The following is a 25,455-nucleotide window of genomic DNA, read 5'->3' on the forward strand; positions in this document are numbered from 1 at the left end:
AAAAAAAAAAAAAAAAAGAACTAAATGGTATGTAGCTCAACTCTGTTATATATGCTTTTATGTTATTTTACAGCCATTGATACCAGGACCATTTAGCTTAAATTAGGTAGAAATAAATTACATCAGGTTGTATTAAAATGTTTCAGAACAACAGCCATCCATTAAATAACTTCTCAGAATCTTTGTTTTAGTCACGAATATTACAGTTTTCAGTAAATACAGGCTAATGTAGGACGTGACTCAGTATTCATATTCTCTGGCTATTGTTGTCAATAGGAGATTAGTGTGTCCTTTATTCAAGCATTTTCTACAAAGCTTCTCTGTTCTTGAAGAGGTGAATGCCTGTATGTACTTAGATGCGCAAAAGAAGCGCACCGAAAAGTTATGGTTAAAATTTTGTTTAAGAGTAGCTTTTAGTAATTAAAATACAAATATCCATAGATTTTTATACTTCATAAATTTTGTGCTCAGTCTGGGCAAATTAAAACTTTTTTCTTTGAATTTATAAAGTATAACAGGTACAACATGTTATGTATAGCTGGTAAATATAATGGAAATGTTAATGTTACATATAATACATTAGCTACTTTACCTAGTTAAAGCATAAAAGAAAGTAAATATACATATGTATGTATGTATGTAATTTTTTTTTTTTTTGAGAGGGTTTCTCTATGTAGCCCTGACTGTGCTGGAACTCACGCTGTAGACCAGACTGGCCTCAAACTCAGAGATATGTCTCCTGCTGCTGTCTCCTGAGTGCTGGGATTAAAGGCACACACCACCACCACCTGGCTAAAAATATTTTTGTTCTAGAAATACATATGGCATTCAGTGTTGTGACCAGTCGACCTAATTTTCATGTACTAAGCACATACAGTCACACCATTCTGGTTTTCCATGCTAGATTTGCATCATGGAAAACTGAAGCTAAGACAACGAAATGTTAGTAGCAAAGATAAACTTGTCTAGGAGAACTTTACATTCAGACTCAGCCCCAGAATATTGTCTGTCATAATTGACAGTTTCCTATAATCATTTTTTGAAGATTCCTGGTAAAGTAATGATCTCAAATTACTTTGTTTTTCATGTCTTTGAAAAGTCTTATTGTCTTTGCCAGAATATTACTAATAAATGAATAAGTAAATTTTATGTTTACTTGACAGATTTTATGGTGAGTGTGATCTCTGAAGGTGGTAGTGTCATCAAAAATATTAATCCAACACGCATTTCCATGAAACTGTGGAAGCTGTCTAGCAGCATGAGCCGGGCACCAACAAATGTGAGTAATAACCAGTGGGTTAAGAAACTGAAAGTAATATAATCTGTTTGACCATCAAGGCATGGTGGCACATGCCTTTAATCCCAGTGCTAGGGACACAGCTCTCTGTGATCTTGAGGCCAGTCTTGTCTACATAGTGAATTCCAGGACAGGCAGGAAAACATAGAGATTCTGTCTCAAATAACAACAAACACAAAAGCGACAAAAAGAAGTAAGATAATTTAAATATTATTCAGCTAGTATATCAAAAGTTACCTTCTCAGCATGTCCTCGGTATTTTGAAATTCCAGTATGTGCATTCTTTGACTAGTTAAATTGTGTGTGCATGTGTGTGCGCTACATACGTGAGAGTGCACAGATAATGCACTTCCATGCACACCCATGCTTGTACATGATGTCAGTTGTGTACCTTTGTTGCTCTATTATCTCTTTATTCCCGAGATGGGGTTCTGTCACCAACCAAAACTCTCTTGCTGTGCTAGCCACCCAGTGAGACCTTGGATCCCTTTCCCACCCCACCCATCCTTAGACTACAGGTACACACAATCATGCCCAGCTTTTTATGTTAGTTCTGGGATTTGAACTCAGGTCTTCATGCTTACACAGCAAGATCTCTTATGTTCCTAGCCTGATATTTTCAAAATTATTCAATCATGAGAATGCATCTAGCTGCATTTCAGAAACCAGATTTCAGGCATGCAGTAGTCACACAAAGCTGTTGGCTCCTTGTAGTACAAATGAGAGAACTCTTAGAGTGGAAACCAGACCCTAGGACTTGTTAGAGTCCCCAGCTTAATAACCCACTTCAGAGCTGATGGTTCATTTCAACAGTGTGTTTTCAAAGCTAGCAGCTGGGCAAGCTGAGCCTTTACTACTTTAGGACCAGCAGTCCAGTGGTACTTGTAAATGTATAAATCCAGATGCAGTTTCTTCATCTTTCATATCCGGACATTTTCATCCTGAATATACTCTTGGTTTTTGAAGACAGTGTTAGTCTCTGTAGCTTTGAAGCTTGTCCTGGACCTAGCTCTTGTAGACCAGGCTGGCCTCGAACTCATAGAGATCTGCCTGACTCTGCCTCCCGAGTGCTGGGATTAAAGGCGTGCGCCACCACCGCCCGGCCCTGAATATACTCTTTTAACATTTGTTTTCTCCTTCTTCTGTTCCTCTTTCTAGGCAGAAACATTTAGTTGTAATAAAATAAAAGACAATGACAAAGAAGATGGTTGCTTCTATTTCAGGTACCATCTACATCATTTTATATTTTTGTGTGTGCTCAGTGTAGAATAATTCACGTTAGTGGTATTTGCATTTCTTACCTAAGGAAAAGTAGTTTATAATCAAGAAGAAACTGTTGACTTTATTTCTTAACATTCATAGTCAGAAGGTATTTGTAGAAAGACATGTTTGCTTGGTTTTAGTTTTGGTTTTTAAATGTTGCTCTGTAAAAATGGTTTTAAGGAAGGTTGTTGTGATGTGTTAACATTAGAATTTAGAAAATACATGAAAAGAATTTCTTTATGATATCAGAGCACCTTAGTATAAGCATTTATTTTAGTGTGTTATATGAATGTGTGTGTAGGTACACATGAGGCCAGAAGTGTATGTACATCAGCTGCTTTTCTCTATTGCACTCTCCACCCCACCCTACCCCCCTTTTTTTTTTTAATTTTTAAGACAGGGCCTCAGTGAACCTGCAATTTCCCTTTTTGCCTAGGCTTGCCAGCCATTGAACAGTGCTGGGGTGCAGATGTATATTACCACATCCTCCTTTTCCATGGGTGCTAGGAATCTGAACTCAAGCCTTCATGCTTGTACAGTGAACACTTTACCCACTGAGCAGACGCAGACCGGGCTTGACCTTTAGAGCCTCCTGCTTTTAGCGTCCTTAGTGCTGTGCTGCAGTCATGTAATACTGTGCCTTCTGTTAGATATCTGTGCTCATTGTGAGGCTAGTGTTTGCACTCTTTCTGGTCTCTTGGGCAGAAGTTCTAGATCTTTATGAACTCAGATGATTTGAGAGTTTCTTTTATAATTAATCCTCTTTAAGTAGTCTTTATATTTGGATTATAAAAATATTCTCCTGTGTTATGGTGTTGGCAATTTATGACCAATTGGTTTGGTGATTCACTAGTAGAGGACCCACTGAACTTAGTATAATTTCACTGACTGCTGTGAGTTATTGTGGTAAAGGTCACAGAACAACATCTGCAGAGAGAATATTCATGTAACTATGTCCAAGAGAAAGCAGTTAGAAGCTTCAAAGTGTCCTCTCCTAGTGGATCTCATAAGGTGTGCTTTAATTCTCCATTATCAAGTTAATCAGGGGAGCAGAGTTAGACTTTTATTGGGGTGCTGATATGGCCAATCCCTGAATGACACATAGCCATATTTGCAGGTTTCCAGGAGAAAAATAAGCCTTTCATAGGAACTGTGGTAATACAAGTGTGTGAAATCAGTATAACCCATGCTGACAAGTACCTCACAGATGCCAGACATGGGCTAAGATTGTAAACAGGTCTTCCTAAGAAGAACACTTCGGATCTGCTGTGTTAACTCTCGTTATACTTAAACCTGGAATTTATTCTGCTTTGGTCTTTTGGGTTGATTTTCTGAGGTGGGGGGTAACAGGGGTTCTGGGGCGAGAAAGGGCAAATATGATTAGGTATTGAGCCTAGAATCTCACATTCATTAAATACATTCTTTCTGAACTACGTCCCCAGTCATGAGTATTTCCTTAGAACATGGTATAAATTTAGTGACCATGATGGTTTTCCAGAATATGTATTCAGGATTATTTGTTGAAATGATAAGCATTTCAGTGATAGTTGTGTTATAAATTATAAATGCAGGGGCTAAGGATGACTCAGGGGTTAAGAGTGCTGGCTGCTTTTCCAGAGGACCCGTGTTCAATTCTTAGCACCCACATATTGGCTCACAACTGTCTATGACTGTGGTCCCATGTTATCTGATACCCTCTCTGGTGTGGAAAAAGAAAAAAATAAACATACAGACAAAATATGCACATAATAAAATAAATAAATGAAAGTCTTACAAATAAGTCATGAATCCATTCATGTATGTGTCTGTTTCTAGGCCACACATTGATTTAATGACACATTTGCCTGCTTTTGCCAATACTACAATATTTTAGAAGTTTGGTATCCTCTAGAAAATATTTCTACCTTATTGTTCTCTCTATAATTCTTGGCCTTTTATTTTACCATACAAATTTTAGAAATAATATCGCAGGTTCCAATAACAAAACAAAATAGCTATGGTAAAACTGGGGTTTTGTGGGGGCAGAAGTCTGGGAATATCTTCCAGTCTCTAAATATGGCATAGACTGGTATTGGTTTTTCAAATTTTTTAGTAGTGTTTATAGGTTTGGTTTCTTTTTCTTTCAAAGTCTTGTATATCTTTCTCTAAATTTCTAAATAGTTGGGTATGGAATTTTGTTTGTGTATGGCCTTTTTAATTTTGGTTATGGAAATCTAGTTGGTTTGTGTCTGTTGATCTTGTAGCAAGTATCTTTGCTCAGCTCCTTAGTTTCTAGTTGTATTTGGCGTTTCTTTCAAATGTCTATAAATTGTGATTGGTTTGTTTGCCTTCTCTTCCTATGTGTACTATTTGTTGGTTGTTGTTGTTTGGTTTTGGTATTTTTTTTTTTTTGCTAATGAACTAGGATTTTAAGTTTTTATGCTGATAGTGGTCATCTTATATCATTCTCAACCTAAAAGGGAACATTTGACTGTTTTCTTTGGGTAGGTATCTTTTATCTAACTCTTCATTTCTGAAGGCTAGGAATATAGCTTAGTTGGTAAAATATTTGTCATGTAAGCATGGTGACCTGACTTGTTTTGAGATTACTAGCTAACAACTCATGTTACTATCTTGTACTTGGCACTGGGATTTTTATTTGATTACCCACGGCTTCTTGTATACATTATCTATATAGCTTTTTCGTTAGTATGTAATAAAAATTGGTATTTAAAAATGTTCATACGCCGGGTGGTGGTGGCACACGCCTTTAATCCCAGCACTCGGGAGGCAGAGGCAGGCGGATCTCTGTGAGTTCGAGACCAGCCTGGTCTACAAGAGCTAGTTCCAGGACAGGCTCCAAAACCACAGAGAAACCCTGTCTCGAAAACCCCCCCAAAAAAACCTAAAAATAAAAATGTTCATACATTTGTGTGTATGTGTTTAAAATTACCTTATAAAAGCCGGGCGATGGTGGTGCACGACTTTAATCCCAACACTCGGGAGGCAGAGGCAGGCGGATCTCTGTGAGTTTGAGACCAGCCTGGTCTACAAGAGCTAGTTCCAGGACAGGCTCCAAAGCCACAGAGAAACCCTGTCTCAAAAAACCAAAAAAAAAAAAAAATTACATTATAAAATAGTAAGCCTATTTTCTTTTGCTTTGATTAAATGACATGACCGAGAGAATTTACCAAACGGTTTATCTAGGTTTAAGGTTTCAGAGGGATGAGTCGTTAGTTATGGCAGCAAATGCATGGTGGCTGGCATATAGGCAGGAGAAGGAATTTGAAAGACAATATCTTCCAACACAAGCATGAAAAACTGAGAGGGAACTGGAACTGGTGTAGGTGTTTAAACTCTCAAGGCCCTCCTCTAGTGACACTTTCCAGGAAACCTGGGCCTTTTAAACTACCTCAAGCATCTTCACCAATTGGGATCAAGTGTTCAAATATCTGAGCCTATAATGAATACTCTCATTCAAACCAGTAAGTTTCCCTACATCTTTAGTCTTGTGTTTTCTTTCCCCTCCTTCCACTGTTCCTCATCCCTATCCGCATGCCCTCTTCCTCATTTTAACCATGCATCCCAAATGTACTGCCCACTTTCAGGCCTCCCTTATCCCCATAGCCCCTCTCTAGCTAGATTCATGACCCCTCTATACATATATATTCCAAGTTAAACACGTAGATCTAAACCTTCAGAGCTGTGAACCACATGAGAGATAACATGGGGCATTTGTCTTTCTGGGCCTAGGTTAATTTCATTTAATATATTTTCCAGCTATAGCCATCGTCTAGCACATTTAGTTTTATAGTGGAATAAAATTTATTTCATTGTCTATCTGTACCATATTTTCATTATCCAGTATTTTTTTTTTTTTGAGACAGGATTTCTCTTTGTAGCTCTGGTTGTCCTAGAACTCACTCTGTAGACCAGGCTGACCTCAAACTGACAGAGATTGCCTTGCCTCTGCCCCCCAAGTTCTGTGTATGAACTCAGCCCGGCTACCCAGTTTTGTTGGACATCCAGACTGATTCAGTTCCCTAGCCATTATGATTACAGAAGCAATAAACATGGTTGTGTAGTTACCTCTGTAGTCAGGATATGGAGTCCTTTGGATACATGCCCAGGATTGGTATATCTGGGACATATGGTAGTTCTGTTGGTCATTTTGTTTTGTTTTGTTTCTAGGAAACCTCCAGACTATTTTTCAAAGTGGTTACAGGAGTTTACAGTTTAGTAACAGTGTATAAGGGCTGTTATTGTGAAAGGCTATTTTTGTGGGAGACTTTGTGAATTCCTAATAGGAGCTTGGAAATCAGTAATGCTAAAAGCAGTGTGGAAAATAGAGGCCCATCTAAAGAGATTTCAATGGGGAGTAATATTAGCAACTAGGCTAGAGAACATTCTTGTGATACTGACAAAGATTATAGCTGCTTTCTGCCTTTGTTCTAAGAATCTGCCTGAGGCTAAATTCAAAAGGAATAGGCAGAAAAGAGTTCAAGACAGCCTAATGTTGACTCTGTCGTGTATGTTAGTAATCAGTCTTAGGCACATCTATAATAAAAAGGGCGGGTAGGCCAAAAGAAATAAATACACAGTTTAAAGAGAATAAAAGCACCAGAAGATTTAATGTAGGAGTCAAGACTTGTGCTGAAAGAGAAGAGAAGGTTAAAGAGATTTAAAGAGAGGCCTGATCAACAGTGGAATAAAGGGAGCAATGCTCTTAGCCTTGTATAGGTTTATATATTTGAAGGCTGGGCCCTGACTTCACTCCCCACCCCCAGTTGATAGAACTGTTTGGGAAAGATTGGGAGGTATGGCCTTGTTTGTGAAGGTCTTGTTAGAGAAGGTGTGTCACTAAGGGCAGACTTTGAAGTTTCCAAAAACTCAAGTCATTCTCAGTGTCTATCCGTCTGCCATCATGGACACTAACTCTCTGAAACCATAAGCCAATTAAGTGCTTTCTCTTATAAACTGCCTTTGTCATGGTGTTTTATCACAGCAACAGAAAAGTAACTAAGATAAGCTCCCATATACCATCCTGAGTATGCTCAAATCTTGGAAGCTAAGTAGGGTAGAGCCTGCCCCGTGCTTAAGTGGGAGAAAATCTGTGCCTGTTCTCTATGTTGAAGTGTACTCCTTTTCCTCCAGCATTTTCAGAGCTGCTGTTAAGGCTGGCTTTGGGTTAACAATTTCTGATCAACATTTTTAGTTCTAGTACTTTTATTTCACTTTTCAGTGTTTGTTATTTGAAAGGTCTTTTATGTTCAAGTTGGGCTCAAGCTTCTCGACTCAAATGATCCTCCTGTTTCCACCCCTCTGAATCCCTTGGACTACAGGCATGATCAGCTGATATTCTCCCCATCTCGTGTGTGTTTGAGTGTGCGTGTGTGCGTGTGTGTACGCGCGTGCTCACGCAAGCATGCATGTGTGTGTGTTTTGCTCCATCCTCCATTTATTTTTTTTTAATGGCTTTTTAAGGTAAGATTTTCTGTAGCCCTGAATGCCCTGGAACTATTTTTGTTTATTTGTTTGTTTGTACATACATACATACATACATACATCTATGGCTTTTTGAGACAGGCTTTTTCTGTAGCCCTTCCTGTCCTGGAACTTACTCTGAAGACCAGGCTGGCCTCAAACTTACACACATTCACCTACCTCTGCCTCCCGAGTGCTGCATTAAAGGTGTGCACCACCACCACATGGCTCCAGCCTCCAATTCTTGTTCAGTCTCTGTCAGACTAGGACTACAGTTTGTACCACTTCTTTTATGAAGGTTCACTGCTTTGTTTTTTAAAGTCTTTTCTGTTATCAGCCTGAAAAGCAAAAGTCTGTCTAGAGTTCCCTTAGGTTCCTTGGAGATCTATGGATTTTGTTCATTTTCAGTCTAGTTCGTTTGTTTTTTCATATACTTGATTGTTTTGGGGGGATTATTTTGTTATTTTGCTTAATTTTAGACATTACTGTTAAAGAGATGATGTCTGTTGAGAGTAACAGTCTTGCCCAGAGAAGGTTTATGTTTGCTTCTCTTGTTAGAGATGAAGGTGATTCAGAGTTGGGCTGCACCACCCTTGGGAATCCATCTGCCTTAGGTTTTAGCTGTGCTCTAGAAATGGCTCCCAGGAGTAATGTAAGCCTAGGAGTGAAACTCAGTGCCTCTGGGGTCCTATGCTATTGTATTATACGTCTTAGCTGTTAACTTGTAAACATCTGCAAGCAACTTTTTGATAGAGCTGTTTGCTTCAGGGAAAGTTTTCGGTTTTCAGTTTTTGATGTGTTTTTGTTTTTTTTAATTTTTGTTTGTGCCCTTTGGAGGCAAATCCGTTTAATTTTTACTGTCACTTTCTTATTTTCATTATGCTTGAATATGGTTCAAATAGACTAAGTATATCTCTAGGCCCTGAATTTCTTATTGATGATTAAATCACAATAAACAAATTGAATATATAAAATCAGACATTAAAAATACTGCCTGGCTGGGCAACAGTGGCGCACTCCTTTAATCCCAGCCCTTGGGAGGCAGAGGTAGACAGATCTCTGTGAGTATAGGCCAGCCTGGTCTACAAGTGAGTTCCAGGACAGGCTCCAAAGCTAGAGAAACCATGTCCCGAAAAAACAATAAAGTGACAGCCTTTTCTTTTGTTGGTTTTTTTTTTTTTTTTTTTTTTTGGTTTTTTGAGACAGGGTTTCCCTGTAGCTGATCTGACAGCTTTTATTGACTTCTTCTGGTACACACATGTTGTATATACAAACATGAAGGGGAAACACTCGGATATAAGTAAACCTAAAATATTTCGTTAATGAAAGTATTGCAGTATTAGTAATTCTCTTATTCATTTGCTTGTTGTGAAAGGAAACAAATGTTAATGCTTTGAACTCATTCACTCTTGGTTAAATAAAGTATTGCTTTTACCTCTTTATTTTAGGGAAAAAGCAATCCCTAGCAAAGTCGGGACATACTGTATCCAGTTTGACTTTATGATCGATAAAACAAATACGCTCAGCAGCGAGCAGGTTTGTAACTTTAGTTTATGTACCATGGTGTTTACTCATTTTATAAGTGAAGTTTCTGGTTTTAAAGTGAATTAATTATTGGATACAAAATATAAATGCAAAAGCCATTTATTTCCCTTCACATGGGAGGCCTTTTAGGACTCAGTCAGTCCCTGAAATCACAAGCTAGTGCTAACTATGTTTTCTCCTGTATACGCTTTCTTATGATTAAGTTGAATAAAGTAGACACACTGAGACATTAGCAATAACAATAAAATCAAAAGATTATAATAATATACTGAAGTAAACTATGTAATCTTATAAAATAATTATTTCTAGAATTTTCCATTTAATATATTCAGAGCAATGATTGATGACAGATAACTGAAACACATTGCAAGTGAAACTGGTTAAGCAAGGATTTTTATAATGTGATTTTTCAGAAAAATTAGGATAGAATAAACTTATTTTAAGAAATTAATGGAATTTTTGAGGATAAAATTTTATTTAGTATATGAAGTCCTTTGTCTCCCCGCGAAAGAGTATTCATAAGAATGCATTGTCAATATGAATGTTGCTTTTGTTTTTAAGGTTATAGTTGATGTTCTGCCTAATCAGCCTATGAAGTTGGTTCCTGACGTCCAACCTGCTACTCCAGCTGTTTCTAATGTTCGCTCTATTGCCAGCAGGACCTTGGTCAGAGACCTACATCTCAGTATCACAGTAATGTCTATGTCTTCTTCAAACACTACAGAGTTTAACAAGAGTAATTGGCTTTAATATTCAGGTTCAGAATGGTTATTACAGAGTAGTATCGATAATTCAGTTTAAACCTACAGGAAAAGCTTGAATGAGTGAATTAAATATTTAAAAGCGTTTTTATATTGAGCTCTCAATAAGTAAAGAATGTGTCTTCTTTCTGATTTATTTGTGCTCTTCTCTTAGTTGTCGTCTTCTAATTAGCTGTTTCCCACTGTGTATTTTAAGGATAATTATGGTAATCATACTGGAATGGATTTGGTTGGCACTGTAGTAGCTACCATTAAAGGTTTTAATGAGGAGGACACTGATACCCCACTCTTCATCGGGAAAGTTAGGACACTTGAATTTCCCTTTGTCAACGGTTCTGCTGAAATCACGGTAAGTTTCTTAGATCTTTTCCAACTTCCATAACACACCTATTTGTTGTATATAGACCTAGGAAGATTTTCTGATATTTTATGTTTAGTGCAGTAAAACTAAAAATCAGTTGAAATATTTGTGATTTTGCTATTACAGTTGGATCCAGAACCATCATTACTCAGATTTCCATGTAGGATGACAGATTTCAATTATTGTGCTGATTTTTCAGCTTTAGTGACAATATAATGTTTGTTGTTTGTCATAATGTTACTACTATTATATAAACAGAAGCAGTAAAATAAAGGTTAGGTAAAAACTTAATAAATTATTAGCTTGTCATTTTTTTTTAAATAAAATAGTTTGTCTTATAATTTTAAAAATGCAGCGCTTAAAAAACTGTATAAGTAATTATTACATTTTTACCTTCAGAAATCATGGTATCTGGCCAATTACTGCAAAGTCATCTAAAGATATATTATGCACATTAGTATAGCATAGTGCTTTCAACATATGATGGGGGATATTAAGTTTTCAATTTTGTTAATGTAATAGGATTACGCTTTTGCAAGAATTTTCTAGCTAGTTTACTAGATATACCAAATATAGATATATCAAAAGATATATTTCTTTGTTAAATAAAAGCCTATGTCATTAATAAAGTGACTACACATATTTTTATCAGTCCTTGGTATAAATTTATTTCATTTCCAAGGTTTATTTTTTATCACTGTTTCTTCTGTGTGTTGATTTAGAATGGTTGGTTGGTAGGTATATAGATAAATTGATACTGATTTATAGGTTGAGTTAAGAAATAACTAGAAAGAGAAATGATTGGTCATAAAATAATACACACATTTTAAATATTGTATCATTATTGCAATTTTTAGTTTACATTTCTACCAAAACTTTGTGTTCTTTTTTTTCCTTTTTTTTTTCTTTTTTTTTTCCGCGGAGGGTGTTCATCTTTTTGGGGGAGAGTGGCTTTCAGGATGACCTTGACCTCATATCTTTTTGCTGGGCACTGGGATTACAGGAATGTGCCACCACACCAAGTACTTCTTACTTGCAACATTGGATATAAAAAGGTCTTTTTTAAATTTTAATCAAATTTGCAATTTATTTTTGTGGGCATGTTGATGTAGGCTTGTAAACCTGACAGAGGGTCAGGGTTGCTGGAACAGAAAGGTTGGCTTTGTCTGTGATACAGACTGAGGTTAAGGCCATTCTTGGGAAGTGAGTGTATTGAGATTCTTTATCAAAATTTAAGTTTAAAGTGGACTGGGAGTGGCTGGGGTTGTAGCTCTTGTTGAAGCACTCAGTTGTGAGGCCCTAGCTTAGAAGTATTCTTTGTTAAAGATTGGACAGTGCTAGTTTTAAGTATTTGTTTTGTTTTTAGATTTTTTTATTTGTATATTGTTGGTACATACATTGTTTTTGTTGTTTTCCTTTTTTTTTTTTTTTAATCTTTAACTTAGGGGTGGAGAGATGGCTCAGCAGTTAAGTATGCTTACCTGGTCTTTCAGAGTACTGGGATTTAATTTCAAGGTCACAACCACCTATTCTCCAGCTCCAAAGCATCCAGTGCCTCTGTCCCCTGTAGGCATCTGCACTCGAGTGTGCCTACCTCCTTGCAAATGCACACACTTACCTACACATAATCAAAAATAATGTTAATTTTTTTCTTAAATCTTTAAACAGGCAAAAAAATTCATTTTATTTTGATCCTTTTTCCAATTCGTTAATGTTTTTAGAGTCTTTATTGAGTAGTTCAGTGTATGCCAACAAGTGCCAATAGTACCTTTTCTTAGGTTTTCTTGTTGCCCACCCTTGCATATAATTCATCTCAAATATTACATTATTTCAATACTCTAGGTTTGTAAATAGGAAGTCTCTCAGCTGTCTCTATTCAGAGACTGTTGGTCTGTTGGGCAGTGACTGGCCAAAACATTTTTATTAATTGAAGTGTTACCAGCATTCAAAAGTGTCTAGTTTGTATGGAAAGCTCTGCAATTGTAATTTTTTATTTGTAGTTGTGAGATCTAAAGAGTTGACATCTCCTTGAATCTTTTAAGACAGCCTTGCGTGAGGCTTGAACAGTGGCCATTCTTCCCCGTCTGTTGTGTACCATGGCGCTTTCAGTGTCTTCCTGTGGAGGACAAGTGTCAGCTGCCACTGCTGTCAGCTCTTAGTAGCTGTTCTAGTGTAATGGAGGGAGGAAGGTGAGCTTCTCCTACACCATAATGAAAGTTAGTCATGAAAGCCACACACCTTTTTTGGGTTTTATTTATTTACTTTTTTAGGAAGGAAGCTTGTGTAACGTGGAAAATGAGCTGGAGTTGGAAGAGCACACCTCTTCTTCCCCATGTGCATATGAAATTGTTCTGCCTGTTAGGACAGAGACTTAACTGTTTCCCAGAAGCTGCGTATAAAATGTGAACTTGATAGATACATCTGGTTTTCCCTCGCCACCAGAGGTCCTTACTGTGAACTTGATAGATAAATCTGGTTTTCCCTCGCCACCAGAGGTCCTTACTGTGAACTTGATAGATACGTCTGGTTTTCCCTCGCCACCTCTAAGTAAATAGCAGTCTTGCCTGACTTGGCTTCCACATACCCAATACTGAATAAACTAGAGGAAGTGTTAGCTTATGATTGTTTCAGGTTTGTTTTGGTTGGCTGGATGCTAACAGTTGAACACTGTCTCCATTCTTTCCTACTGAATACTCCTCCTCCCAGGCCATCATTTTCAAGAATATGTAGGAAACACTGACCAGAATACAGCTGGTATTTGTATGAAATGTTTCACATATACTTTGTTTGAAATAAAAAAAATCTGATGTTGTAATTTATCAAGTTCATTAGTTGTATCATTTTATAGTCTATATTATTTGCCTACATGATCTGAACAAGCCTCATTTTCATCCCTGTATCATGTATCTGTCTATATGCCAAATTCCTGTTCATATAGTATATTTAACCACATTACAAATTAAGCTTTGTAGTAAGCATATCATAAACAGTTAAAAGAAGTAGCAGTGTGTTGATTAAAAACAGAATTAAAAGAGAAGTAGCAAGGTGTTGATAATTTTTGACACTAGATCATGGGTATCAAAGTACTCCCTACCAGAAAGAAAAAGTTTAATGATAGTAAAAGAGGGTTTGTCTTATGTATGGCTACACATATATCACATTAATACGTTGAGCTTTTTTTGAAACCTGACAAACTGCAAAATCTATTTTAAAAGGCATTCTAGTATAAAGATAAATGAGTAAAAAAATGAGCAATTTTTTGATCATAGAAAATAAATAGCCTTTAAAAACAAAAAGGATGGCCTTGGTAATGACCGGAAAGCTAGTTAAAGCAGTAATTATTAGAGTGAAGTGTGTCCCTCACCAGGGAGATTGTGTTTTTATACATTGCCGATGATGAAAAGGTAAACTGATATAGCCTCTTCCCTCTTTTTAAGGGAAATTTGATATCTAATAAAACAAACTTTTAATTAGCTATATTTCTCATCCTAGAAAACAAATTTGCAAGGGAACAATCAGTGATTTTCTTATTAGGGAACCTGTTTCTTAGGTTATTGTAAAATTTTCAAACTAAGTCTTCCCCACCCAAAGACTGAGTGCTGTAGTGTGGTTTAACTGTATTATTCATAAATATTTTAAATTGGTAACATTTTATGAATTGCCATTAACAAGTCAAGTTTAAACAGACAAGTGCAAATATATGTTCTTTCTTAAATATGTATTTTATATGTATTTAGATTCCTGTATATACATTGCTGATAGCTTTTAAAATCTGTGTTGAACTGAGAATTGACTTATTCGTAACTTATGTTCTTTAATTCTTGAGAAACAGAATTGTAATTAAGATTATAATTTTATGTTTTATGCCCCATAGTGTCCTATTAGTTAAGGGTGTTTTTAAATTGTATTCTGTTCTGAAAAACAAAGAACCTAAGGTCTCTTTTTACAGAACTAAAAAATACATTCAAGTTAAAATATTTATAATTGCATCAGTTGCTAGTTATATGTTTTGATCTTAAGCTCAGGTATACCTTTTGTGACTTGAAAAAATATAGAAGTTAAAAAAATAAGTCTTTAAGCATTTTTAGGGGCCTCTTGTTCTGTCCCAGTGGGATTGGTCTCCCGTGGTAACAGCTGTAACTTAAACTGAGTGTTGTGCTTTGCGTATTTCTTTGTGGTTTTTTTTTTTTTTTTTTTTAACTTTCACTCCACAAGCTGTTCTACCTCGCCTTAGCCTAAAGGTTTGGGTACAGATGGAGTCCTGAGAAACAAGACTCTTTGTTCTGATTGCCCACTCTATGTCACTGTCGCGTAGTCGTGCTCAGTGCATCATTGGGTCCAGTCATCTCGAAGGTAAGACCGTGGTAGTGATGGTCTCTTACTCTGAAGACTCAGCCAATGTCCATGTTTGCATTGTCCTGCTTGTTTGGTAGCCGTACGACAACACATGTAACATTGGAATGTCTCTTTTTTAATTCTTGTTTTTCTCATTCCCTTTCACTTACACAGACTCTAGTGCTGGCAGAAAACAGTCCTGGAAGGGATAGTACTGAATATTTTATTATCTTTGAGCCTCGACTGTCAACTTTATCAAGAACATTAGAATCCTATAGCCTGCCATTTATGTTTTACAATGGTAAGTCTTAGGGATATAGGTTAGTAAACTCTGTTGTTAATGGAACTTCAGTTAACCTTGCTTTGCTTTCTGTATGCATCATATTATGGGATTAGAAAAGTCAGTTTCTAAGTTGTTTAAATTATCTGAAATTTTTTTCTTAGATGTTAAAAAGCAGCAACAAATGGCAGCACTTACGAAGGAAAAGGACCAGTTATCTAGGTCCATCATTATGTATAGAAGTCTCTTTGATGCCAACAAGCAACTTGTTGATGAAATGAAATGTAAGTCACCCTGTGTGTGCAGGTAATAATAAAGCATTGTCTTTGAGCAGGTGAGGTGGGTGAGACTGTCTCTCTGTCTGCTTGAAAGAAAAGGGTGGTAAGGATAGTTGTTCCTGGATTGTTGGCATTTGCTAACATGAAGTGTTCCTTACTTTAATCAAGCTTGTAGCAGACTTACACATTTTAAAAATTGGCAGTTTTCCTCTAGAAATGTGGACCTGTGGAAAGTTTAAAGCTTTTGACAAGATTGATAACTAATTTATCTAGCTCTAGTTTCTGACAAAAGATGTCACTAGGGAATTGATAAGTGATCTAATTCTTAGTTTTAATCATGAGCTCTTTGTATTTTACATACAACAGTAGCATGTGGGCCCACAAGCACTGAAAATGGAATATTTAATTTTGGTCCAGAAAATGTTTGCTGTCTTTTAAAATGATATTCGTATGCAATTAAAATGAGACATTTGTTAAGTTGTACCATGTTGCCTGTTTTTCATTTGTCAGATGTTTTGTTATAGGTTTTAACTTGTGTTAGTTTTATACCTAACCCCCCACCCCTTGCCCCTTTTCCGAGACAGGATTTTCTGTGTAGTCCAGGAAATCCTGGAACTCACTCTGTAGACCAGGTTGACCTCAAACTTCACAGAGATCTGCCTGCAACTGGCTCCTGAGTGCTAGGATTAAAGGTGTGCACCTCCACTGCCTAGCAAAAGGTTCTTTAATTTTGCCTGCGTGTGTGTTTGAGCCTCTTGTCTGTAGAGACCAGAAGAAGGTTTCTAGATCCCATGAAACTGGGGTTACAGGCAGTTGTGAACTGCCATATGAGCACTGGAATTTGAGCCCAGGTTGAATATAAGAGTAGCCAGTGCTCTTAACCATTCATGTCAGTTGTGTAGACTGTTTGTAGATTGTTAACTGTACTCTGAGAGCTTATCTGCAGTTCTGTAGCTCACGTGTCCATGTGTGCGTGTGATGCCAGAGCATCTTCCAGTATATTCATTCTGTTTCTCTTCTCATGTATCATTGAACCTTGGGATTTATAACTTAATTGACCATGATCAACTATCAGTTTTTATTTTAATAGCAAACATTAAAAGGAAAAAGTAGTTGTAAATTTTTAGAAAGGTATATTTTAAGTACTATTTAAGAAAGCAAAACAAACAAACAAACAACGACAAAAAAAAAAAAAAATCAAGGACCTGGACAGATAGCTCAGTCGTTATACACACTGGCTGCTCTTCTAGAAAACCCGGATTCAGTTCCTAACACCACATGGCAGCTCAGAACTGTCTGTAACTGCAGTTGCAGGGGCCCCAACACCCTCATGGAGACATGCATGTGGACAAACCACCAATGCACATAAAATCAAGTAAAATCTTTAAAAAAAAAAAATTTTTTTTTCTTTTCTATTTTAGGCCAAGTTGAAGAAGCAAAATTAAAAGAGGTCCAGCTGCGAAATGAACTAAAAGCATGTAATATTGATATTCCTACAACACAACAGGTATAATTTCTAAGAGTGTATTAAATTTCTTTATTAAATTCAACTATCTTATTAAAAATTCTATAGACTTTTTTTAACGTTATGTCCTGTGTGCTGTGTGTGTACATACAATGAAAGTTAGAGGACAGCTTTGGAGTTTGTTCTCGCCTCCCATCTTCTGAATCTGGGGACTCAGACTTAGGTCATCAGGCTTGGGAGCGAACATTGTCCTCGAATCTCTACGTGTACCATGGTACATATACATAATACACACACTCGGTATGTTTGATTGGTTTAGTCAGTTATTTTGTGCATATGAGTGTTTTACCTGCAAGCAGACTAGATTACCTGGAACTGGGGCCTTGAATTGATTGTGAGCCACCGTATGGGTTCTGGAAATTGAACCCTAATCCTTTGCAAAAATAATAAATGCTCTTAACTGCTGAGGCATCTCTTCAGCCCCATGATGTTTTTAAGTAATTCAGAATAGTATAGAAGTCTTCTTAGCTTATTGTCTTCTGTGCGTGATTCAGTTTTAGGGAGAAGACAACTACATTGTATATTTATTTATGTATATCTTTTCCTGTGTCATGTTTGGTGAGGTTTGTTTTGTTTGCTTTTTGGTAGACAGTCTTGCTATGGTTTAGACTAGGTTCAGACTTTCTCCCACCATCTTGTGATTGCTGGGATTACCAATAGATCTGGCTATATTTATATTATAAATATATTGATAAAATCTTATATTTCATAAGATTTTAGAAAATCATTAAATGTATAGCTCAGTGGTAGAGTTTATGGTGCATAAGAGCCTAACTTAAATCCCAGTATTGCCCTTTTTCTTCCTCAAAGAAGGCTTTCTCTCTTTGGGAATATAACTTAGTAATAGAGTACTTTCCTACCATGTCATGATCTTAAGTTTGTGACCAAATATCCCTGATAGATATTTTCCATTAGTATTAACTATAGTTTTGTTGCTTATAATATATTGTCTATTTTAATAACTGGGCAGTGGTGGTGCACACCTTTAATCCCAACACTTGGGAGGCAGAGGCAGGGGGGAATCTCTTGTCAGTTTGAGGCCAGCCTGGTTTGCAGAGTAAGTTTTAGAACATCCAGGGATACACAAAGAAACCCTGTCTCAGAAAACCACCATAATAAAAGAAAAACAACTTTCTCAAGTACTCCAAATTACTGGTTTTTCACTGTCTTAGGCGGCTTGTTATTAAAAAAAAAATTGACCTTGTAGATAAATTTTCTTTAATTACAGATACCTCATATTGAAGCACTTTTGGAAAAAAAGATAGCAGAACAAAGTGAACTTAAAAAAAAGCCCAGGAGATCATGTACTCTTCCAAACTACACGAAGCTCAGTGGAGATGTTTTGGGAAAGGTTTGTGATTTAAGTTTTAAGAAATAGTTCATCGTTGTTACTTGTTTTGTTTAAAATGTCTGTCCTCCCTCCCAAGCCCAGTTCTGAGGGCTGAGTCCAGACCCTTCCATACACTAGGCAGCACTCTCCTACTGAGCTACACCACCAGTCAACACGTCTGTTTCTTACTTTTTCCCATTAGTACCTTATAAAGTTAGAAAACCAGGGCAGATGCTATGATATGTCTATGGTGAAATAAAAGCCTTATTTCTAGACAAGTTTGTGATACCAGGTCAGAGAACAATAAATGGTAGGCCCAATTTTACCAAAACAATGCCTAGATTTTAGAGGTGCGGTAATTTCCCAATAGGTTTAAAGCAAGAATGCTTTTGACCACAGCAAGTATTTGTCAGTAAGAAAATGATTTGTTCTGATTCTCAATAAAGCAATGCTATTTATTTGTAACATTTAAATAGCTTAAAGGTATTTTAAATAATATGCTTAATGAATCTTGAACCACTGTTTTTTATTGCATATCTTTAAGTGTACTTCATGATTACCAAGACCTTCCCTATTGGAGACATTGAAGTGTAAAATAAGTGTGTGTTTAATTAGTTGACAAACTTTGCATTATTGTTATTTGCTTATTTTGCAAATTTGCTATTGGTTAATCTATAGAAAATTATTCTAAAAATTTAACAGAATAGGCAGTTTGATGGATTCCAGTCAGTGTTAATTTTCCAGCTTGAGGAATCTTGTTTTTATTTTTATTTTTCTATTTGTTTTTCTTTTTGTGTAGCTTAAACTAGTCTTAACCTCTATAATCCTTCTGTCTCAGCCTGCTAATTGCTGGGGTTGTAGATGGATGCCAAAACATTTGACTGATGTTTCTTTTATTCATGTTTTATTCTTACTGCTGTTCTCTTGTAGTAAGAGTTTTAAAAATTGTTTTTTATTTTTTTTATAAATTTCTGTTAAAATGGCTTCAGATCGCACATCTAGCACAGATTGAAGATGATCGCGCCGCAGTTGTTATCTCTTGGCATCTGGCAAGTGACATGGACTGTGTGGTCACCCTGACCACTGATGCTGCACGCTCTATCTATGATGAAACACAAGGTCGTCAGCAGGTGTTGCCCCTTGATTCTATTTATAGGAAAACTGTTCCAGATTGGAAAAGGTTAGGAAAAAAATAAGAAAGTAATGTTTTGTAGTGCTTGGGGTCAAACCCAGGGCCAGAAGTTAAACTACCTTCTCAATAAGCCTTTGAATTTAAATAATGTGAATGTTATTGACATAACAGACTTGTGTTTGAGTTCCTACTTTTCTTTGACATTCTAACTCATAATCCATTACAAGCCTTTACCTACCATACTGCTATTAAATTTGTACTCACTAGACAGCATAGGAAATCAACACATCAAAATAACTGTGTTGATAAGGGCAATAATTTGTGTGTTTGTGTGTGTGCAAGTACACATGCGCATGTGTGTACTTCTATGTGTAGGCCAGGAGTGGACCTTGGGTACCATTTGTCAGGAGGCATTCATCTGTTTGTGAGACAATTTCACTAGCTTTGGGGCTCACAGATTCTGCTAGATTGGCTAACTAGTGAGCTTCAGAGATCCAACTGTTGCCACCTGACTTTACCAAGTTCTCTCTCCAACCCTAAAGGTAATACTTCCTATGAGAAAGCATTTCCATTGAGGAAGGCCTATTATATCTTTGTATTTGCTGAAGACCCAGTGGGCAGGTGCTAGAGAGATAGCTCAGTCAGTAAAGTGTTCATTGCACTGTCATAAAGAACTGGGTTGGGACTCCCAGCAGCACCCACATGAAAACCAGATTGGCACACATCTATCTACGATTCCTTTGCTCAGGAGGCAGAGCAGGAGAATCCCTGTAGCTCATTGGTTAGCTAGGCTAGCCAAATCATTGAGTTCCAGGTTAAATAAGAGATCCTGCTCAAAAAATAGAGAGTAATCGAGGAAGCCACCTGACCCTGTCCTCTGGTCTACACACACACACCCGAGAATCTTGTGCTTATTCACAAGAACTATATAAGATCAAGATCAGACCAATCCACATTCTAGCATGGAGGAGGAAGGGGCTCACACGCACCCATGTTGTTGGGGTTTCTGTCCAGCCCGATTCCCACAATTGTTAAGACCCAAAGAAATCACACAGAGGTCTACATTATATTATAAACTGATTGGCCCATTAGCTCGGGCTTCTTATTAACTCTTATAGCTTATATTAGCCCATTATTCTAGTATATGTTAGCCCCATGGCTTGGTACCTTTTTCAGCGAGGCAGTCACATTGTGCTTCTTCTGTGTCTGGGCCAGGACCACAGAGGAATGGGCTTCCTTCTTCCCAGAATTCTCCTGTTCTCATTGACCCATCTCTACTTTCTGTCTGGTTGTTCCACCTATACTTCCTGTTTGGCTATTGGCCAATCAGCGTTTATTTAAAATATAATTGGCAGAATACAGACCATGGTCCCACACCACACCCACCCCTAGTTGAGGACCTATTGACAATTAATGGATTTGGAGGCAGGAAGAGTCACTTTTCTTTAAGGATGTGGCCCTGTTAAGCTGACCATGCTCCGTGGATAACCCCACACCCATGAATATATCGACAGCAAATATTGGACTTGGTGGATTATATTAAAAAAGAAGGTAGGCAGGAAGAGGATCTGGGAAGAGTTAGGGTAAGAAGTTTGCATGTATTATATTCTCAAAATAATTATAAAAATATTAAAACTTAATATAGGCAAGAATGAATTTGATGTTTAGGATTAAAGTTTGCTCTAGTATGTTGGCTCTGTTATTGTTTAGTATCCTTATACTCCCTCTGAGGAAGATGGAATTCACTTTTTGTTGTTGCTTTGTTTGTTTGAGACAGACTCTCTGTGTAGCCCTGACCATCCTAGAACTCTCTGTAAATCCTGCTTTCTCTGTCTGGCTCCCAAGTGCTGAGATTAAAGATGTGCACATAGATTTAAACACAATGTAAGAGAGGGAGAGAAGCTTGTAAGAATAGGCCTATAGGACATAGCACACACTGTTTGCTGGGTTGTTAAGAGAGTCACTATAGCAGATCCCCATGGCAGTCCTCATTGCTAAGGAGAATGTGTGATCATTTAGGAATATGATTTGGGTCATATAGGTGGGTCACGTGTCACAATATGCATATATTTATTTTTTCTAAGTGTATTTATTGATTATAAATAGTTATGTATGCTTTATTTAGTACTTTTTTGTTATTTTGTTTTTGTTTCTTAATTTAGACCTCTACCTCATATCCGAAATGGTAAATTACATTTTAAACCCTTTGGAAATCCAGTCTTTGCCCGAGATTTGTTAACATTCCCGGATAACGTTGAACACTGTGAAACAGGTAAAAGACTGTGACTTCATTTTGTTCAGCTGTTCATTTGTAATAGAAATCTAAAAATTGTTAGCTGTGAAAAATTACATTCTTACAAATATTACTTTCATCAATATTTATTTCTCTATATTTTGATGTTTTTAGTTTTTGGTATGCTGTTAGGAGACACCATTATTTTGGATAATCTAGATGCAGCCAATCATTATAGAAGAGAGGTATGTACTTTATTTTTTTTTCAAGTCACTTTATTTAAAGAACTGGGAAATAAAAAGATGACATCACACAGCTATATTAGTATGGCCACTTAGCCAAGTCTATGCCTAGACCCAAAGTCTGTGCGTCTCAGCGAGCTCCTCGCGGAACAGCTGCTCACAGGCTCTCTGCTTTCACTACCAGTTGCATTTCTATGCACATTCTCCTTTGTTTTCTTTTACCCACGCTGTACTCACACCCATATGTTCGCTTGTTTGTACACTGTAGGCTAGGGATCCACATTGATAGAGAAAATGTGTTTTATTTTGCTTTTTCTTTGGGTGACCTTGCTTAATATTTTGAATTCTTTGTAAGCCTACCTATTTTCCTGAAACTTTTGATTCTGTTTTCTTTCTTTTTTTTTTAAATTTATTTTAGAGCTAAATTGTATACTAGATTGTTTGGGGGGGGGGGCGGGGAGGGTCATTCATCTTTTGGGCAACATGGTGAGTTCTAGGCCAGCCTAGCATGTACTGAAGAAAAACAGTGTATCATACCTAAAGACCACATCATCAGGTTAGAGCAGTGGCTCTCAGCCTTTCAATAGAGCTCCTCATGTTGCTGTGACCCAACTATAAAATTATTCAGTTGCTACTTCATAACTGCAGTTTTGCTACTGTTATGAATTGATATGTTACCAGTGTGGATCAAAACCCAAAGATTGAGAACCACTAGATCATAGAGCCAAGTGCCTAATGGGTTTTAGCGTAATGACTTTGAGAGAACACGCTTCTCGTTTCTTTGGACCTTTGAAGACAGCTACACTCACAAGCACTTAACATCTTTAGAAGAGAGGAGTTTGCCATTGTATGTATTCTTAATTATTGCATAACAAACATCCTTTTGGTTCATAAACTTTTGTATTAGTTAAGGATTTTTTGTTGTTGTTGTTGTTGTTGTTGTTGTTGTTGTTGTTTTGAGACAGAGTTTCTCTCCATAGTCCTGGCTGTCCTGGTACTCGCCTGCTCTGTAGACTAGGCTGGCCTTGAACTTTAGAGAACCACCTGCTTCTGCTTCCTGAGTGCTGGGAATAAAGGTGTGCACCACCAACGCCTGGCTCTACCAATTTCTTTTTAATAAGTCATTTATAATTGTTTCAAAGCTGAGAAAAAAAGATTGATCGATATCTTAGTAACATTGTTAAGTTTCAGTAGCTTTGTTATTTTTCTTTCAAAATTTTTCATGTTATTTATAACAACATTTCAACTCTTGATATTTCAGTCTCTCCAACAGTTATAAGTATTCTCCAGATTTGTTCAGTAAACAGTTCACACTTAGAACCTGAACTCCTGACTGTATGTTTGTTGATAATAGTGCAGTGAGGTAGGATCATTAAAATTGAAGAAAAAAAATGACAGTAATCTTTTCAAAATTGTCACAAAAGAAAGCCCAGTTGTTCTTTCTACTTGAGACTTACAACTATCCCCTCCCATATTGTGTTTATCTTCTAATAAGGGCATAATAAGTCTGTAAACCTAGGTGTTTGTTACTGAATATGATAATGTATCCTTAAAACTGGCTGAGCATTGATAAATGGATGGTATTTTGTGTGTGTGTGCACATATGTGCATATGTATATGGAGGACAGATGTTGACAGATGTCTTCCTCAATTGCTTCCCCACCATTTTTTTAAAACAAGACTTCTCACTGAACCTGTAGCTTATCAGTTGACCAAAGTAACTGACCAGCAAGTCCCAAGAACCCACCTCTGCCCTCCCAGATGTATTGTTTACAGATGTGTGCCTCTGCACCTGGCCACTTAAAATAGTTTTGGGAACCCAAACTTGGGTCCTCGTAGCACAATCTTTTCTGAGTAGCACAATCTCTCCAGCCCCCATTTATCTGTCCGTCTGTTTTGTGTGAGGGATGTTTTGCCTACATGTATATCTGTGTACCACTTTTATGTCCAATCCCAGAAGAGTTTAGAAGGGACTTTTAGAGCCCATGGGATTAGAACCACCATATGGGTCCTGAGAATTGAACCTGGATTCTATGGAAGGACAGCTGAGCCATCTCTGCAGCCCCAATCCCAGTTACTGTCTTTTATGTTAATCATTAGAAAGCACATAAATCCAAATAAAAACCAAGAATAAATCGTAATTATTTCTTTTACCAAGCAAGTGTCTTAGGGTTACTATTGCTGTGAAGAGACACCTTGACCATGGCAACTTTTATAAGAAAAACATTTAATTGGGGTGGTGACTTATAGTTTTAGAGGTATAGTCCATTGTCATTATGGAAAAACAAGACAGCATGCAGGCAGGCATGGTTCTGAGGAAGTAGCTTGTTGCTGGCAACAAGAAGTGGTCTCTGACACTGGGAGTAGCTTGACAATATAAGCAACCTCAAAAGCCAACTCCCACAGTGGCACACTTCTTCCAGCAAGGACACGCCCACTCTAAGAAAGCTACGCACCTTCTAATAGTGCCACCTGCCTTTAGGGGACATTTTTTTTCAATCCTCCCGCCCCCCCCCCCCAGTAACTTTGAATTTGCAAATTCTTGGCTCACTAAATATAAGATTTTTTTCAACTAAGCCATGCATGGTAGCATGTGCTTGTAGTCCTAGCCCTCAGCTGGCTCGGAAGAGGAGTGTGAGGTCAAGACCAGTTCAGTCACATGGTGACACTACACATACACCAAAACAAAACAGAAATGAGTGATTACTTTAGTTGTTTTATTGCATTTTAGGCTTTTTTTTAAAGCTAGGTTCAAATGCATACATACATACATACATACATACATACATACATACATACATACATACATAACAAAACTAAAAGTGCTAGTTTTCTGGAAGGGCTCAAGGAAGTGCCTCTGGGATTGTGTTTCCTCTCTTTTTTACTTCTATAAATTGTATATAATTTATGTAAATATTTACTGTTAGATATTTGAAATGTGCTGAATTATAGTGCTCTTGAGTCACATTTGGGGTAGGGTGCGCACCCTGGCCAGAGGAGGGTGTTAGGTGTGGTGCTGCAGTTACTGTCCATCCAACTTTTCCCTTGAGTCGGGCTCTCATTGAGCCTGGAACTTGCTTTTGGGGGGGGGGGGGGGGGGGGGGGGGGGGGGGGGGGGGGGGGGGGGGGGGGGAGGCTGGGAGGAGGCGGGGAGGTTTGGGGGGGGGGGGAGTCTGACTGATCAACAAATGCCACTAATCTTCCTGTTTCCATAGCCTCCCACCCCTCAAAGTAGGGATTGTGAGTACAGCCACCTTACCTGTTTTATGTGGGTGCTGGAAATCCAGACTCTAATCCTCATGGCAAAACATTCTTTTTTTTTTTTCCCAACTCTTTTTTTTTTTTTATTGAGAAAAGGGAAAAAAAAGTATCTGCCTCCTCCCAACCTCCCATTTTCCTCCCCCTCCTCC

At 37.4% G+C, this 25,455-nt stretch overlaps 1 protein-coding gene across 2 annotated transcripts in view; it reads left to right on the top strand.

Moving 5' to 3' along the window:
• The window catches only part of Smchd1 (structural maintenance of chromosomes flexible hinge domain containing 1), a 143,744-nt gene that overhangs the window by 97,792 nt on the left and 20,497 nt on the right, over positions 1-25,455 (top strand). For both annotated transcript variants that reach the window (XM_005367548.2, XM_005367549.2), the window contains exons 33-44: positions 1,164-1,279; positions 2,456-2,520; positions 9,472-9,559; positions 10,130-10,261; positions 10,526-10,678; positions 15,200-15,326; positions 15,470-15,589; positions 17,005-17,090; positions 18,337-18,459; positions 19,428-19,618; positions 21,733-21,842; positions 21,978-22,048. In XM_005367548.2, coding sequence (XP_005367605.1) covers positions 1,164-1,279; positions 2,456-2,520; positions 9,472-9,559; positions 10,130-10,261; positions 10,526-10,678; positions 15,200-15,326; positions 15,470-15,589; positions 17,005-17,090; positions 18,337-18,459; positions 19,428-19,618; positions 21,733-21,842; positions 21,978-22,048 — 1,382 coding nt within the window. The remainder of the gene's footprint in view (positions 1-1,163; positions 1,280-2,455; positions 2,521-9,471; positions 9,560-10,129; positions 10,262-10,525; positions 10,679-15,199; positions 15,327-15,469; positions 15,590-17,004; positions 17,091-18,336; positions 18,460-19,427; positions 19,619-21,732; positions 21,843-21,977; positions 22,049-25,455) is intronic.

Source organism: Microtus ochrogaster, unplaced genomic scaffold, assembly GCF_000317375.1.
Source record: "Microtus ochrogaster isolate Prairie Vole_2 unplaced genomic scaffold, MicOch1.0 UNK20, whole genome shotgun sequence".
Lineage (NCBI taxonomy): Eukaryota > Metazoa > Chordata > Mammalia > Rodentia > Cricetidae > Microtus > Microtus ochrogaster.